Consider the following 16,153-nt stretch of genomic DNA (forward strand, 5'->3'; position numbering starts at 1 on the left):
GGTTAGATTCTGTTCAGTCCTTAATAGATGTTTAAGTTACTTACTTCTCTTTTTCCGTTTTGGCTTCCAGTTCTGTACGCATCATCTCATTCTGAGCTTCTAGGAGTGCAACGCGGCTGCTCAGCTTGCTGCGTTCCTCGCTTTCGCGAATGTATTCCGCCTGAGCCTTGCTGAGGGCGGAGATCTCCGCCTGCTTCAGCTCGAGGACACAGCGCAGGCTGTCGGCCTCGCTGGTCAATCGGCTGACCTCAGCACTGGCCGTATCTGGGAGACTGGTGCAGGGACTTCGGCGTTGCGAGGAGGTGCGCAGCACTGAGATCTCATCCTGGGAGAGTGCCAGGCGATCCCTCAGGTCGCGCTCGTTGTTCTCCTTGCTGGCCTTCAAACTATTCAGCTCCTTGGTTAGACTCTTGACCCGTTCGCTGAGCTCTTGCTCGCGCTGATTGGCCTCCGACAGGCGGATGGCATGGGAGTTCTCCTTGCGCAGGAGTTTCTCCTGCATCTCCTGCTTCTGCGTCTCCGACTTCTGAAGGCGGGCCTCCAGATCCAGGATCTTTTGTTCAGCCGTGCTCAGTTGTTCCTGCTTGAGGGCTAGCTTGTTGGACACCTCATTGTGATAGGCCTGTTGCACCTGTTTGTTCTCCTCATCCTTGGCCAGCAGTTGGGATTCAAGTTCGCAGAACCTTTGTTTGGCAAGCATTTGTACCTCCATTACTTTCTCTTCGGCTGTAAGATAAAGGGAGAGTTATTATTCTGTTTAGAAATGCTAGAACTCTTTGAATGTACCTTGCTTCAGTTCAGTGCGATGCAGATGCTCCTGCTCCTGCTGGCGCTGCGCCCACTCGAGATCCTTGGCCTGCAGTTCCTCGCGCAGCTGCTCGCAGTCGTTCTGCTTTAGTTGCAGCAATAAAATCGTCTCCTCCAGTGTTCCCTTGGCTCGGGCACACTGCTCTTTGGTCTCCTGGCAGCCAAACGTATCTAGCTGTAATCCGGAAAAGATCGAAAAAACAATCACGGTTAAAGTCGCTATAAATTCTCGGGGTCATGGCAGGTAGTAAGGTTGTCTCGTGCAATTAAAATGAAATTTTCATTGCAACTTCAAGAGTTTTGCACGGAAGTCGAACAAAAGGGAAGCTGTTGAGTGGCGAAGACAATGTCTCTGAGCCAGGGAATTTCCACAGAGCATACAATGGCTTTGAGGGCCTCGTCTGCTAGGTTTTTGTGTCATGGTCAGAGGTTGTCGGGGGAAATCCCACACACAATTTTAATGTTTTTATATTTTTATATGATCTTAGAATTTCTCCGAAGAGTATATAATGATTTTTGAATTGAGTTCTTTACATTTATTTCATGTCTCTGAAAATTTCTAAAGACAGCAATTTCTATAATCGATATTTATATATAATTGATTCCCGTATTAACTCCATATATGTATATCTTCTCTTAAGCATACCTTTTGCTGCTCGAATCCCTGATCAAAGTTTATGGTATCCATATAGGTTGCTTCACTGGGAGTGCCGGGCACTGCCCAACTGATCAGATCAAAATCCATGGTCTGGGCCGATAGTGTCTCGTTGGTGAAGACCAAATTTTCAAACATTTTGCTTTCGTTGCGTCGAGTTGTGTTGAACACGAATACTTGAAGTACACTGATGGCTACATTTCCACTGCCTTGGGTTTATATAGCCAAGAATGGGCAGGTAGCGAAGGATCGGTAGGTGGACTCTCTCAGGTAGCCAGGGATCAAGCGAAACTCTCCGGATATGGACAGCAAAATATTTACAAGGGATTTAAACCAGACGAAGAACATGGAAAAAAACAACATGCTGGGAAAGGGTGAAAGGTTGCTCCAGTCGGCACAGAAGAAGAAAAAAACTGAGACATGCAATCTGGTGGGTGTATCCTTCGGTGGCCAAGGCAAAAGGGGCGGCAGTACACGCCCTTTGCTGAAAGAAGGATTCCACCTCGGATCGGATCCACCCAACGAAGGCTTAAGCGATCGCTGGCCAGATTCATGTGGTTTTTGGGATTGGTCACGCGCGTCTTCGTCTGCCAGCCAGAGGAAGGCAAGACTCTTTTCCCTTTATCGTTTTTGGGGCGGCTTGAATGCACTTCAATTTCGCTGTAATGGCGCGCACCTTCTCTGCAACACTTTGGGTGGATGCGTGTCAAAGTAACCGAGCGCCTCAGCATGATTTAGGAGAGTGCCTTTGGAGTGGATGTTACAAATTTGATTTGACTATTACAAATCGCAATTTGCACAGGCTCTTGAACAGCTTAACTGTGATCAATGTAAAGGGATTAGGAATGGTTGTTGAACAGCACAAAACACCTATATTTCGTTAATTTCATATACTTGAAAAGTCTAATGATTTGCATCTGAATTGTGATGGTCTAAATCGATTAGAAAACCCGCCAATCGCCGCGTCGAAGCTGAGCTGATCCCCAAATTAAAAGTGGCCGACCAAGCGATGCATGGTAATGCAAATTGCCTTATCCACGCCCGTCGTCGTCATCGCCGCTGTCGCCGCCGCCGCTCCTCGTCCGGCAAATTAATGGCCATCATGTCGCTGTCTCCGAGAAATCTCTGTCGCAGTCGAAGTCATCGTCTCCGTCTCCTCGCCTCAGTGGCAATCTAGGCATCTTCGATGCCGCCGGATGACAGTTTTGGGTGACAGTCAGTCAAAGGAGGCAAGAGCAAGTCGAAGACAGCGGCAATTACCTGACAAGGACGTTTGCAATTAAAGTGTTGAAATTAGTGACTTGCCGCCGTGAAAAACTGGGCCGACTGGTTGTAATCCTTTTGGATGTTTCTCTCTCTCTAAACACTACCAGTACATATCTGGGTCTGGAGCACTGCCATCACACGATTGTCCTTCGCTTAAAGACCTCATAAAAATGGACACGAGCCTGGACCCGTGTCCTTGTCCCTGCATACCTTGTCGGTTGCTCTTCCTCGGTTTTCACACCCAACTGTGAAATCTCGCTGGATCATAACTAAATAAATATTTATGTTCGGACTGTTGCAACATCAGTTTAGGCTTTTAGTGGGAAAATATTGCGCGATTGCCTCGTTCCCCGGAAAATTTCCCAACCCAAGCAAACAAATCCGCCTTGCGGATGCATTGCGCGCTGCTTGTTTGCTTTTGCGGCCTAAATGGTACCCGATGCATCCAACAAGTTAGCCAAATATTGTGGCTTACTCTCCCATAATTCCCCTTAATAACACTATAGGTTCTGTTGTTATAAAAAGTGCATAAAATAAATACAAAAATGGTTGCTAGAAAAATATGCAAATTGCATTAGAGCATGTGTAAGCGCCAACGAAAAGCAAATAGTTTAGTTCGTTGGAAATGTTTGTGATTTATAAAAGGTATTACAAGTTGTTTTTAATAAAAATAGAAGATAAATATAAACAATTAGCTTAGGAACATTTGCCAGCGTCAAAATGATATCCTTCGGGTTTTAGAATTTCTTTAACAACTAAAGGAATTCAAGTTGAACAAAATCTGCCTTAAGACTTCCCTTAAAAAGAACTCAACAACTTTATCTCGACACACTTTTTAATGCCTTTAAGGAAACCCCATAATGTATATAGTTTTTCCACAAATTACACTTCCGCTTCGTCCTGCTGAAATTTCCCCAGCTCAAGGTGCAAAAATTCCGGCAGCAGCTTAAGGGATTCTGGAATTTTTCTCCACATTAATGACTTTCCTTTCGGAAAAGAACAAAAAAAAAGGGAGAAGAATTGTTAGCAAATGGCCAACGCAAATGACATCAATACAATGCCAACACCTGATGACGCATATTGTGCCAAGACAAGGAATTATCCTTGTGGCATTGTGTCACGCTCGGCTTGCATAAGACCGACTAAAATCAGCTGCATATATCCTCTGGCAATTGTTTCGATTATCCTGCGTAGTATACGTATGTACATACATGTGTGTGCAGCTCTAAAGCCAACGGATTTACGCAATTGTCAAACAGAGCCATGCTGGGGAAATGTGTAGGCCCAAGGCATTTTGTGTGCAAAATCCACTCTCTCTCTTGAGACTTTCTCCTCGTACAAATCAGAATTTTATAAATTCTACCTAAAGCATTTGTGGTTGAGAAGTCATCATAAATCGATTTATGATGGTCGGGAAGGGTCCTGCCACCTATGTAAATGTTAAAATAATGTTTTTCGCGTTTGTCGCTGATTTTTATGACCTTGTTATTGTTATTTAATAGTGGGACTGTCTGACAGCAGGTAAAAATTATATAAAATGCTATCCTTAACTGGTTTTTTAAGGATAAAATCTGTACTTTAATAGATTTCATTAATATATATTCCGTGAAATATTTCAGGTAAATTTGATTTAAAAAAGCAGACCATAATTCACCATCTTGCTGCCTCCTTTAACACACTTTTCTGCCCAAAATCTCGTCAAATCTCACACGTGTCCCGGTGAATTTTCATTTGTGCGATCAGAATCCTTTACACCGAAAATGGCAAACAATTAATTGAATAGCCGAACTTGGATGTGCCAGCTCCTCACACCCTTTCATTCTGTGCCCGAGAAAGGATGCTTTTGCACAAAGGATGCGATGCGGAAAATGCAGGACCAAAGGGTACAAGGGACAAGGGGTAGCAGAGAGCTGGGGATTTTCCAGCAGGGACAAACTTTTGTGTGGAATTTTCAGTTCAGTTTAGTTCAGTTTTTAATTAGTGCAAACACAAAAAGTGAGCCCACATCCGGGGCTCAGTTTCAGTTCGGTTTCAGGGTTTTCGGGCATCGGCTTTCGGCTTAGCCTGCACTGACACAATTAAACGAAATTAGCTCAACTTTAAGCATAGATTAAGGCAAATATCTCAAACAATGGAGGGTGCTGAGCATATTAAAAGGAATGTTCACATGTGGACGACCCGCGGCTGAGACAATTCGGGAATTATTAGAGCAGGTGAGCTCGATCCACAGTGGCATTGCAATTACAAAGGCAGGCAGGGAAAGGTATCTCCTCCTTAGCTCTGCATTCGATATTCCCTCAAAGGGCTGCTAGGTATAAATCCCTGGCGCCTCTTTTCCGGCAAATCCCTCACTGATCCGAGCTGTTTTTCACTCGCTGGAATTCTGCTACTCGCTGCTGTTTTACTCGCTATTCCGTTGGTTTTCTACTTACCTTTTGCGACATAAACTGCACTAGAACGGCAAGACCCATGAGTTTGCGGTGCTCTTCGAGTCGCTCGTGCTGGACTTCCTCAAATAACTTGGCCAAGCGGGCATAGTCCACGATCCCATTCTCCGTATATGGTTTCAGGGCAGGATACTGGTTGATAATGTCAATGCAGGGATCGGGCATTATTGTAAGCGAGCTGATAGTAGGCTGAATGTCTTCCGATTTGGGTTTAAACTAAAAAAATGTTGATATTTAAATTAATTACAATAAACAATAAATTGTCAAAACTCACCTCATTTGTACAAGAGAAAGTGACTGGGTTGCTATCAGCGCTTGCCTCCTGGGATACCGGGGAAGGCTCCTTGGATTCCTGTTCCTTCTCGCACTTCTTCAGCTTGGCCTCCGTCTCGCAGGGCAACTCGCTGCCAATGGACGAACGTTTCGAGTCCCTCGCTGCTGGTGGCGTTGGGCATCCGCTCGGCGTTGGGCCATTGTTCAGCTCCTGAAGCTCGGTTTGATCCACGCCAGAACGCAGGGATTCTGCAAATATAAACAAATACAAATACATTATAAAAAATAAGCACTACAATTTATTTTTCACATCAATAAGCTATTATTTTTGCTTTATCGAAAGGAGCTGTAATCTGCAGGATTACGCAACCATTGACCGGCGAAAGTGGCTGCTCATTAGCCCCGCAGATGAAAATCTAGCTGTCGCTGGAGATGATGAGCTAACGATGATGAGTTAACCGTGATTCACCCTACAATGGATCCACTCTGCTCTTCTCTTCGCAAAAAAACAAAATGAGTAATGGCTTTTATGCCCGCAAAGAAGAAGTACTTTAAGAAAAAAAAAAAACACAGCGGCAATACATTTTCTTTTGCATAATTCCATTGACAAAAGGGAAAGCAAATCGCACACTATATGTTTAGATTCATGTAGGTGTGAGTTGAACCACGCCCACCGTCACCAGCTAATAATGCCATGGGTCATCATCATCATCAATTACCCGATCCCAGATCCCAAAGATCGCCTCTCAACGGGGGGGCTGTCAATTACCGAGGATGCGTGGCCAATTTTTTTAGCCAACAAATTGGCCTTGACAAGCCGCAAGATTGAGGGGATAGATACAGGTATGTACATACAGTTGGGGACAAAACTATAGTGGCTACAATAGTAAATGATTTATTTAAGCAAGTTTTTTTTACTAAAATTTAATACAAGTAGATAAAATACCACAAAGTCATCTCTCTGAAAATCCCTTGATTTTTCATTACTATTATTTCCCCCACAACTGTTGATAAGGGGATTCCATGGGGGAGTTCAGTAACCGCCATGATCAATCCATCGACCGGGGCAACCAGTGTGTTTGTCCATAATTCAATCGATTTCCTTACAAGCCACGCGCGACTTCAAATGGAAATCGAAGCTGCGGGGCCAAACCCAAACCCAGAGTTAGAGTCTGGTGTACACTCGGATATGTGGCCATAATCAACGCTTGACGGTTTTATGTTGCCGCATAAATTTATAGCCAAGTTGTCAATGTTTGCCAAACGACAATTGCTCGTGTTCGCGACGAGAAAGCAATGAGCGAAATTTGTTTCGCGTCTCCATTGAAAACTGAGGTAAAAGAGGAGTTGTCTTCCGGAGTTGTCATCGCGATCATTACTCCGGGATGTTGGCTCGAATATTGAAAGTGAATTAAATTGTCAAAGCAGTTTGAGGGGGGTCAATGGAGCGTGAATAAACAAAATGTGAGAAGTACCTAATAAAAGTATTAAAAACTTTTAATACAATATAGAAAACATAGTCTTCATCATCTAACATTAATAATTCAATCCTCCCGAAGTCACTTAATAAAAACCTGATTTTGTAGGAAATTAATTAATGCTGTAAACCGATTAACAAATTAGTCGAAAGACCAAGCAGTTGAAAAAAGTGGATAAAATGTTGGCTTTCGGTTCAATGATTGTGCAATTTTTACAAATGAAGCAAAATACCGAAACTGTAAAGTAAACGAAACCAGATTCAAAGAAAATGTATTGCTTAAATCATTACAAAACTATTGGACTGGATTAAATCAATGTAAGCCATGTTTTTTAGGGAAATCTGCTTGTTAAAAATTTAGATTATGCTTTGAAATTTCGTTTGTGATTAAAGAATTAACTTTAATGGAATAACTAGTCATTTAAATATCTTAAACTAGACTTACTTCACTCTCAGAAAGATTCCTAGCTATATTCCTCTGTAAATTTACCTTAAATTAAGAATTTTTCTTGGCATTTCCCATTCGCTGTTGTTCTCAGAACATATTTAATAATTATTAATGGCAGACCTTCGACCAAGGCACCAGGGCACCACCTCGCACCTGATCTCGAATATCTCAATGACACACGACGCGAGCAAGTCTGGCACACGACAGGCTCACATTATTTCAAGGGACATTTCTCATGGCAATTAGGCGATTAAGTGACATTCGCTACGACCAATTAATTGCAAGGCCAAGAATATTTGCCATGGCAGAGGTTCCCAGTCCTGTTGCGGATTTTCCAACGATTTCTGAATATATTCTCACGGCCCCGAGGAATCGCAACAAGTTGACACTGGAAGGACCTCATGCGGCGACGGGTCGATTTTATGACTGAGAAACCGACCACCTCAGTAGTTATATGACAGGGTTTCGTTCCGGTTCCCATTTCATTTCCCATTTTCCTAGCCCAAAGACTGCACTTGGATTTTTACGGGTCTCGGAAAAACTCAACTGCGGGTGATTTCATTCAGAAATTTCCTCCTGTCACTTTTTTCCCGACTCTCTAGGGTGTGAAAACTGAACTGGGCGCATGGAATTTCCCAAGTTAAGGAAAGTAGTTTGTTATTTGATGGGTAAATTAAATAGATTTGTATTTAAAAAGGTTTGAAGGGAAGAAAGATTTACCGAAGAATATTATTATATTTAACAAAAAATTATCTAAGACTATCTTTTCTTGCTTTAATATTTGTTTAGATTTCTTTATAATCTTTAGTGATCCGTAATATATATTTAAACTGTCGTAAACTTCGACCAAGACAAATGTTAACTTGGGCAAATTACATACATTTGTTTTTTGCAACAAACCAAAAGAAAGTGTTTTGGGTGTTTTCCCCCAGACAGCGCACCTTGTGGCATTCACCAGGTGAAAAACTTGGAAAACTCTCACCCCCCATTCGACGAGATCCATCAACATCAATGTCCCGGGTTCGCAGTTGGTCAGCCGAGCTCATAATGACGGTTTTGGGTTTCAGTTTGGGTTTCGGGTTTGGGTTTTCGGACTTTTCAGCTAAATCGCGACATGTGTCTAGGCGAAAACCGATGCTGTGCACAGTGGGCAGCGTGCGTTGCTGTGACACTGAGCGGACAGTGGGACTGACGGACTGACGGACGGACGGACAGGTGGTGGTGAGCGTTGGGCGATGGAAAATAATTGAAATTCCGAAATATCTTATTTGGCATTAGGCAGCTGTCTGTTGCAGTCAGTGCTTGCTGCTGCTGCTGCCTCTGCTGTTGTGCTGCAGTGTTGCTGCCTTTTAAGTGAATTTTTGGAAAACTCAACGCAACGCAGCGGCAACCTGTCTTAACCCATGGCGACCCACAAAAACATGTCCAATGAAAATGCGCGTAATTAAAGCGAACAACAGCCAGTCCAAACTGGCAACTGGCATTTCAATTAGCTGCGTTTTGGAGAAGCAAAAAACACTTCACTTGCCTCGACTTATAAAAAAAACTAAACGTCCAGCGGCCGTATCTCTGTATATCTATCTGTATCTGTATCTGTATCTGTATCTTTGTATCTGGTTTATTTCGCGCTTAGGTCGACTCAATGGACACTGACTTTTCAGTTAAATGGGCAAGGGTTGTCAGGGGAGCAGCGGCTTTACTGCTCTGCCTTGCTTTAATTGCAATTTAACAGCAAATTGTTTTAGCAACAAGCCAGAAGCACACTTTCCAGTGGGCGCGAGTCAAGTGGCGAGCAGTGAATTTGTGCGTTTTACTCGACATATTTGAACTGAAAAAGATAACTCAAGTACGCCAGAGGGAATCATTTATGAGAAGCATTAGGGAATTCCAAGGATTTCAGCTACAAAAAGATTGTAACTATTAAGAATTTAAATATCAAGACTATGTTTAAACCGAATAGCTAACAAGAAAGAAAGCTAACTTTGGCCAGGTAACAATTAAAATATATCATAACTAAGCCAAAAATGCATTAATTTCGATTCGGAAAGCAGTTTTGTGTTAGTTTTTATTAATTTAAAAAAACTGCATAGCAAATTTAAAATTTTAAGAAATCAAAATTTTTGGCCATTTTTGCTAATTTTAATGATGTAACCCCTTATCAAATTTCACAAAAATGGCCAAAAAATCGATTTCTTCCGGACATGTCTAGAAAGATTCCCCTGTTGATGCTGATCAAGAATATATATGGTTTATGGGGTTGGAAATGATTCCTTGACTTAGAAAATATTATTTTGTATTATAAAATCGGATTTTTTATATAAAAAAACTTCTTGATTTTTTTTTTAATTAAAAAATATCATAACTCGGCCTAAAGAGCATTAATTTTAAATCGGAAAACTGTTCTGTGCAAGATTTTCTACAGTTAATAAATCTGCATACTTCATTTAAATTTTGAAAATTCAATTTTTTATCAAAATCAAAAATTTTAATGATGTAACCCCTTATAAAATTTTGCAAAAATGGCCAAAAAATCGATTTCTTCCTGACATGTGTAGAAAGATTCGCATGTTAATGCTGATCAGGAATATATATGGTTTATGGGGTCGGAAACGTCTCCCTCACTGCGTTGCAAACTTCTGACTGAAATTATAATACCCTGCAAGGGTATAAAAATGGAGAGTAAATAGGAATAGATATCTTAAAGTATACACATTTTAAATTGTTAAGCAGTCATAATTCACTCTAATTTACATAGAACATATAACAAATAATAAATAAAATATCTTTTTTAAAAGCTTCAGCAGCTTAAATGATACATATTTTGGCGTCATCTGATCTAAAAAACCGGAAAAGCCATCGCACACAAAACCAATTAACAAATTTCTCTCAATTCAATTGAAGCAAACAGATGAAAGAACGATTCAATTCATGTAAACAGTATTTGCACTAAATTATGCATCTTGCCGTTCGATTTGTTTGCTTCAAAAATAAGACCAGCAGCAGCCGGGTCATTATAAACAACTCTCCATAAACGAGGGGGACTGAGGCCCAGCGGAAGGAACTTTTCAGGCCATTCGCACAACGGATAAGGCAGAAGATCAATTTCTGCTAAATGTCAATCAGAGGGACTGAAAGAAAAGCTGCCAGCATTGTCGGTGATGAAAGACATATATCCAGCGATTTATGGCACACAAAAGATTTTTATTTCAGCCATTACCCCATTCGATATTGTTTTTAATTCTGATTTGTAGTTTATGCGTCTACGCAGCGCAATTCCCTAGACAAAACGCACATTTCAAGGTCGCAGAGTCGTTGCTTGGCGCATTTCCATTTATTTTTTCTATCTGCTATTTTTTTTTTCAGCGGCTAAATAAGCCTTTAAAACACTTTTTCGTTTTTTGGCTCAAGTTCTAATGATTATTTTTAGATAAGTTGTGCACGATAGCATTTCTTTTCGTTCTATCTTTGCCAAGCAAACACAACAAAGCGAATTAAATAAGCAAAAATAATGCAATACTTATATACCGAAATTGTCTAATTAATCATTACATGACTGAGTGGGGATCTGGCCGAGTGTATATGTCTACAAGTTCCACTGTTTCCATACATATATGATCGATTTATGTATGCTTTTCATAATATTCTGCGGTAAGCACACAAATAAAAGCAATAACAACAGGAGTCCCACAATAGAGAAGACCACAGGAAAAAGCTTCATGACTGGAAAGCCAATGAGAGAGCAAAGGAAATGAGTGAACAATGACTGGGTAAATGTAAATAGTAGGGAATAAAATAATACCCTAGAAAAATATTCCTAAAATTTAAAGAAAACTAATTTTTAACTGACTACAAATTGAAAGAATAGAAAGAACCTGAGAGTACTGTAAATATATGTTAAACAATGAAATCAATCAATAAAATTAATAAAATAAATCATTATAAATATTTTATATTTTCTTCTTATTTTATATAGATGATTTATTTAGTAAACTCGGCAAATATACCATTAGTTATTAAGATTTACTTTTTATAATTTTCTCCTAACAATTGTATATACCTTACTTTATTTTAATTACAGGGTAAATCTTAATGTTTATGCCAAATTCATGTTTGTTTTGTGGCCATCTCTAGGTTAGACAACAAAATATGTTTTTCAGTTCATTTTTGTAGTTTTATGAGATTTTCTTAGCGGTCTTTTATTTATTTTGCACAATATTCTGTTGATATACAGACAGCAAGTGCATTAAAAATGGAAATTGCGCCGCAATATTGCCAAATTAGAAAATATTGAAATTAAAATATAAATGAATATGAATGAATACAACTAAGAAAAAATTACTGTCATTTTCTTAAAATAAAATCTTCCACTAATCTGCTAAAGTTGCACTTATATTGTCCTTCAAATGGTATTGAACATTTGTTCTAGTTTCTCGAAATGTTCATTGAAAACTGTTTAAAATAAGATGTGTATTTGCAAGTATTTACATTTATTTTTCTTTCGCTTCTCTGGGTTTTAATGACTAAGAAGAAAAGCATTTGATAATGTAAAATAGATATTAACTATGCATCTTCCCTTAGCTCTATTATATTGCAAAATCAACAATAATTTTCTGCCACATTTTCCCTGCTGTAAATGTCCGTTCAATAGCTAAATCCCCAGGATGCCTTACCGCCAATTCCCTCATCCTCATAATCGCAGTTCGCCAATGACTCGTCATTGACTGCTTTGGCATCCTCGGATCCACCTGCTTCTGCTCCCGCTCCATGACCATGTCCCAGTCCCAGTCCACCCACTGAGTACATTTCCATCATGGTGCTTCCGCTCTATTTGCTTTAATTTTGCACTCGGCGGTGGCTTTCAATTAACAGACGCATGGCTGCAATTTTCAGCCCCGGGGCTCTGGGGTTAAATCGATTTTAATTGCCGACACTTGGGGACATCGTTAATGATGTTGAATCGAACCCTTTGGCTACGATTTCTATGCACTTTTTTCACTTATTTTCCATTTTTGGTTGGTATTTATTGCCACAAAGTAACAATCCGGCGAAAAAAATATAATTATCGAACACAACCACTAGCGATACGAACGCGCAAACTTCTAAACATAAACTGTTAATGGATTTAATTCAAAATAAAGAGGCGCGCTTCGCTCGTTGTCGTTGTCGTCTTCGTTTTTGATCGTCGATCTTCGTTGTTTCGGTGATCACTCGGTGGTACGTGGGGGCTACGCATTTGTTGCTAATTGTGGCGCTGATTTCACCATGTGGTGGATTATGGGATCGTGAATAAGGCGCAAAGTATGCACAGTAAAAAATAGGAGGGAATTTCTAAACACATGAGCAAATTTTAAGAAATTAAAGATAGGAATTACAATTGAATTATGATTATTTAGAAACCTTTTCAAAGAGTTCCTCAAAAATAGAATTATTACCTAAAATCATTATATATTTTATAAACATGATCCCCTACAAGCCGGTATTATTTGCAGTGTACTTCATATTCCTATGTGCCCGGCATTAATGAACAAAAAACCAACAAATAAAAAAAAAACCCTCGCAAAACTGAACCCAACTCTGACGTCACTCAAGTGCCAGAAAGAGTGCTGGTATATTATCATCATTATTATTATTATTCTACATTATTCTCAGCAAAAAAACTGGCGACAAATGCAGTTGAGGACACACAGTGCTCTCAATGAGGGTCACTTAATTGCCTTTGCAGCCGCAAAACGACCGGACCACGCGGCGTATGAGCAACATTTAATTAATTCTTCGTTTCATTTACAGCAAAGAGGCGAGAGAAAACAATACAAAAAAGAGGGCGAAAAATCGGCGACTCGAGACTGGCGAGTGGCTTCTAATTAATGGCCCGATATAAATCAAAATTTAATGCCCCAAAATCATAGCCTGGCGGCAGCAGCTGGCAGTGTCGTCGTCGAGCGTGGGCGCTTTTCTTGCAATGGGTTAAGTCGAGTTAAGTAACCCAGGGACCGCGGAGTCAGCGTGGCACGGCCCAGTGAACTTGTCAACAAGTGTTAATTGCTCTGCCAGCAGCAACAATACAATACAGAGAAAGAAAAGCTGGCACGTCGCTCTGTGCGTAATTCAATAAAAAAAACTGTCTTGGCATAGTTTTTGCGTCTAGGGTTTTTTTTTATTTGGGCCTCAAGTCGTCACCATTCACGAAGCGTTGCAAAAAGAATCAAGCAGAAAGTGGGGAAATGGCGGAACGGAGTGACAGGGTAATGGAGGAAGAGGTGGAATGGCCAAGACAAAAAGTTATTAAATTTTCCACGCACAAATAACAAATTATAACGCGCAAATGGAAGTTGGGCTGCGTGGCGAATTGCCGGAAATTTTTGCGTTATTTAAAAAAAACGTAATGAAATATATTGCATGGAAACATATTCATTAGAGTTGAAAAGCTTATGATTTCAGCACAGGGGAGACACTAATTTGATAATAATGATTTCCACATATGTAATTTATAATTCAGTAATGATTTAAATATTTATAAAAGCCAAAAGGGAGGTCTCATTTATGAATTAGGTTATTAACACCATTACTTTAATGGAAATATAATAGTTTAATAAGGAAAAAGCTTATGGAATTTATACATAGTTCTCTTCAAATCAGAGTCTAATCTTCATTCTTACAACAATCCCTCACCACAAACCTATAATCCACTGTAATCTCTACCCTAATCCAGCTTTAATTGTCCCCATAAAGCCATTTGAAATCGATTAGTGTTGGCCAACTTGCATATATACACCCATATTCCGTGCAACTGCAACAGGCACACGGCCTTAATGACGAGGGGTTTGACCAATCGGCGATGCAATCTCGGCTAAAAGAAAGCAAGTTCAATGCTTATCTCTGTGGGCCATTAAAAGACATTGCGCATACGCCCCGTGGCATGCGCTTGACAATTTGGCTGGCGGCCAAAACAACACATCTCGAGGCCGAAAGCCATTGATCAATCAATTGGCAATGCTCTCTCTCTCTCTTTTAGGGTTCTGTGTGTGTGTGTTGGCTTTCCTCCGTTGCCGACGGCGGCAACAATTGGTTGCGCCTCGCTGGCCAGAAGCCGCCACTTGGCTTTGGACTTGGCCGTAAATACATACAGATATATGGCTGTGCCTGCACTTGACTCCATTAAAAACGGCGGCCTGGAGGCGTTTGGTAGCGCCAAAAAGCGCAACAGCCCCGTTAATTAACGCAGCGGCTATGATTTAATTGCCTCTGAGCATTTCGGTATACATTTCGATTTATTAATTCATTTTCTGGGCATTTCAAAGACCCATTGTGGCCACTCGAAGGAAACGCACACGCAACGCAACGCAGATGGCGGCACAGTTTGAGCAGCACTGTAAACAAGCCGCGTATAACAGTGGAGCCTCTCGGGCAAGGAACTGCGCAGGCGCTCTCTGACCCGCTCCTGCGGCTGTCATATATCTTTTTCGCCCCGATGAGTGTCAGTGTGTCACACGGGCTCCATTATGCAATTTTTATGCTGTCGCCTCAGCAAGACAGAGTGAGACGGCCAGAGAAAGTGGCTACTGCTACTTTGCTTCTCTGTTGTTTTTGTTGTTGTTAGGGTAGAGCTTGCAGATGAGTCATCACTGTAAGGCACTTGGGGTAGCAGGCAGACAGTCGTCTTCTTAGAGCAAACCCAAGGAAAACAAACATTAGGAATCACAGAGCAGAGGCGCCCCCTAAAAAAATCAATACTGGTCCATGGCCAAAAAAATCATGTATGTTATGCGGTTGACACTTTCTTGTTGCGCCTACAAGTTTCGAGGGACATGCGCAGAGTAGGGCCTAGTCTAGTCTGTTTTCGGGTAAAAGTGTTTTAGGACTCATAAATATTGAATGAACCCAAAAAATGCCTGTCTGCCAATCAGTTAAGATAGCAGAAATGGGGCAACATTAGCAGGCTTAAGAAGGGATTAAAAAGGCAAAACAAAGTTGCAAAGAGAAAGTAGGGAGTGTGATTTGGGATTAAATTATGGCTTCGAGGAATATGGATACATAATAAGACCATTACACATAGACAACTATTATTTAATTGACTCTTTATAATAATAAATGATTATAATAAGATGAGTAACGCCATAACATCATCTCTTACTCTTAAGCTAGCTATAGGTTCTCTTGAAACTTTGTTCAAAAGCATTCCAGGACACTTTAAATTATTCAAATCTATATTCTCTGTGGTAACTAAGCGATTTAATGAATCATTTCTGGCCTTTTTACTTCATTTATCACATCTTAAACAGATTTAAGACCTAAAAGAAACCAACAATTTTGTCAAATCACTTCTTTACTTTGGTGATCTCACAATGTCTCAACATCGACAAGCAAACAAATGACTTGGCACACGAAAAAAACTTAAAAACTTTAGCAATTAAGATGTTATTTTATATTTTCCTGGCATTTATTTTTAGCAGCTCAGGCAAAAGGCAAAGCTAAATTTCATAATTAAGCCAAAGTAATGAAAAAGCAAGAAAAGGTGAAAATCGCCTTTGCCACGCTTAGCTCAAAATACAACAAATAAAAATCAAGAAACTAAGATGGAAGATGAAAGGCTAACAAAAAAAGATATTAGAAGAACAAGCTCGAAAGCTGTTGGTTGGAAAAATTGTAACGCCTCGTTTGGCATTAGTTAAGAACATCAGATTGTCCCTATACCATAACCAAGATATAGACGCCGTTATATCTTGATTCTTTCGTGTTGCCTTTGGGTTGTGGGTCATGCCTAAGCAATTTTCGAATTATAC

The 16,153-nt window shown here is 40.4% G+C and overlaps 1 protein-coding gene across 6 annotated transcripts in view; it reads right to left on the bottom strand.

Annotated features, from left to right (window-relative positions):
- The window catches only part of toc (toucan), an 81,831-nt gene that overhangs the window by 1,646 nt on the left and 64,032 nt on the right, over positions 1 to 16,153 (bottom strand). For all 6 annotated transcript variants that reach the window (XM_017181904.3, XM_017181906.3, XM_017181905.3 and 3 more), the window contains 4 exons: positions 5,450 to 5,697; positions 5,161 to 5,391; positions 787 to 982; positions 45 to 726 (listed from right to left, as the gene is read on the bottom strand). In XM_017181904.3, the coding sequence (XP_017037393.1) occupies positions 45 to 726; positions 787 to 982; positions 5,161 to 5,391; positions 5,450 to 5,697 (1,357 nt within the window). The remainder of the gene's footprint in view (positions 1 to 44; positions 727 to 786; positions 983 to 5,160; positions 5,392 to 5,449; positions 5,698 to 16,153) is intronic.

This window comes from Drosophila kikkawai, chromosome 2L (genome assembly GCF_030179895.1).
Source record: "Drosophila kikkawai strain 14028-0561.14 chromosome 2L, DkikHiC1v2, whole genome shotgun sequence".
NCBI classification, from domain to species: Eukaryota; Metazoa; Arthropoda; class Insecta; order Diptera; family Drosophilidae; genus Drosophila; species Drosophila kikkawai.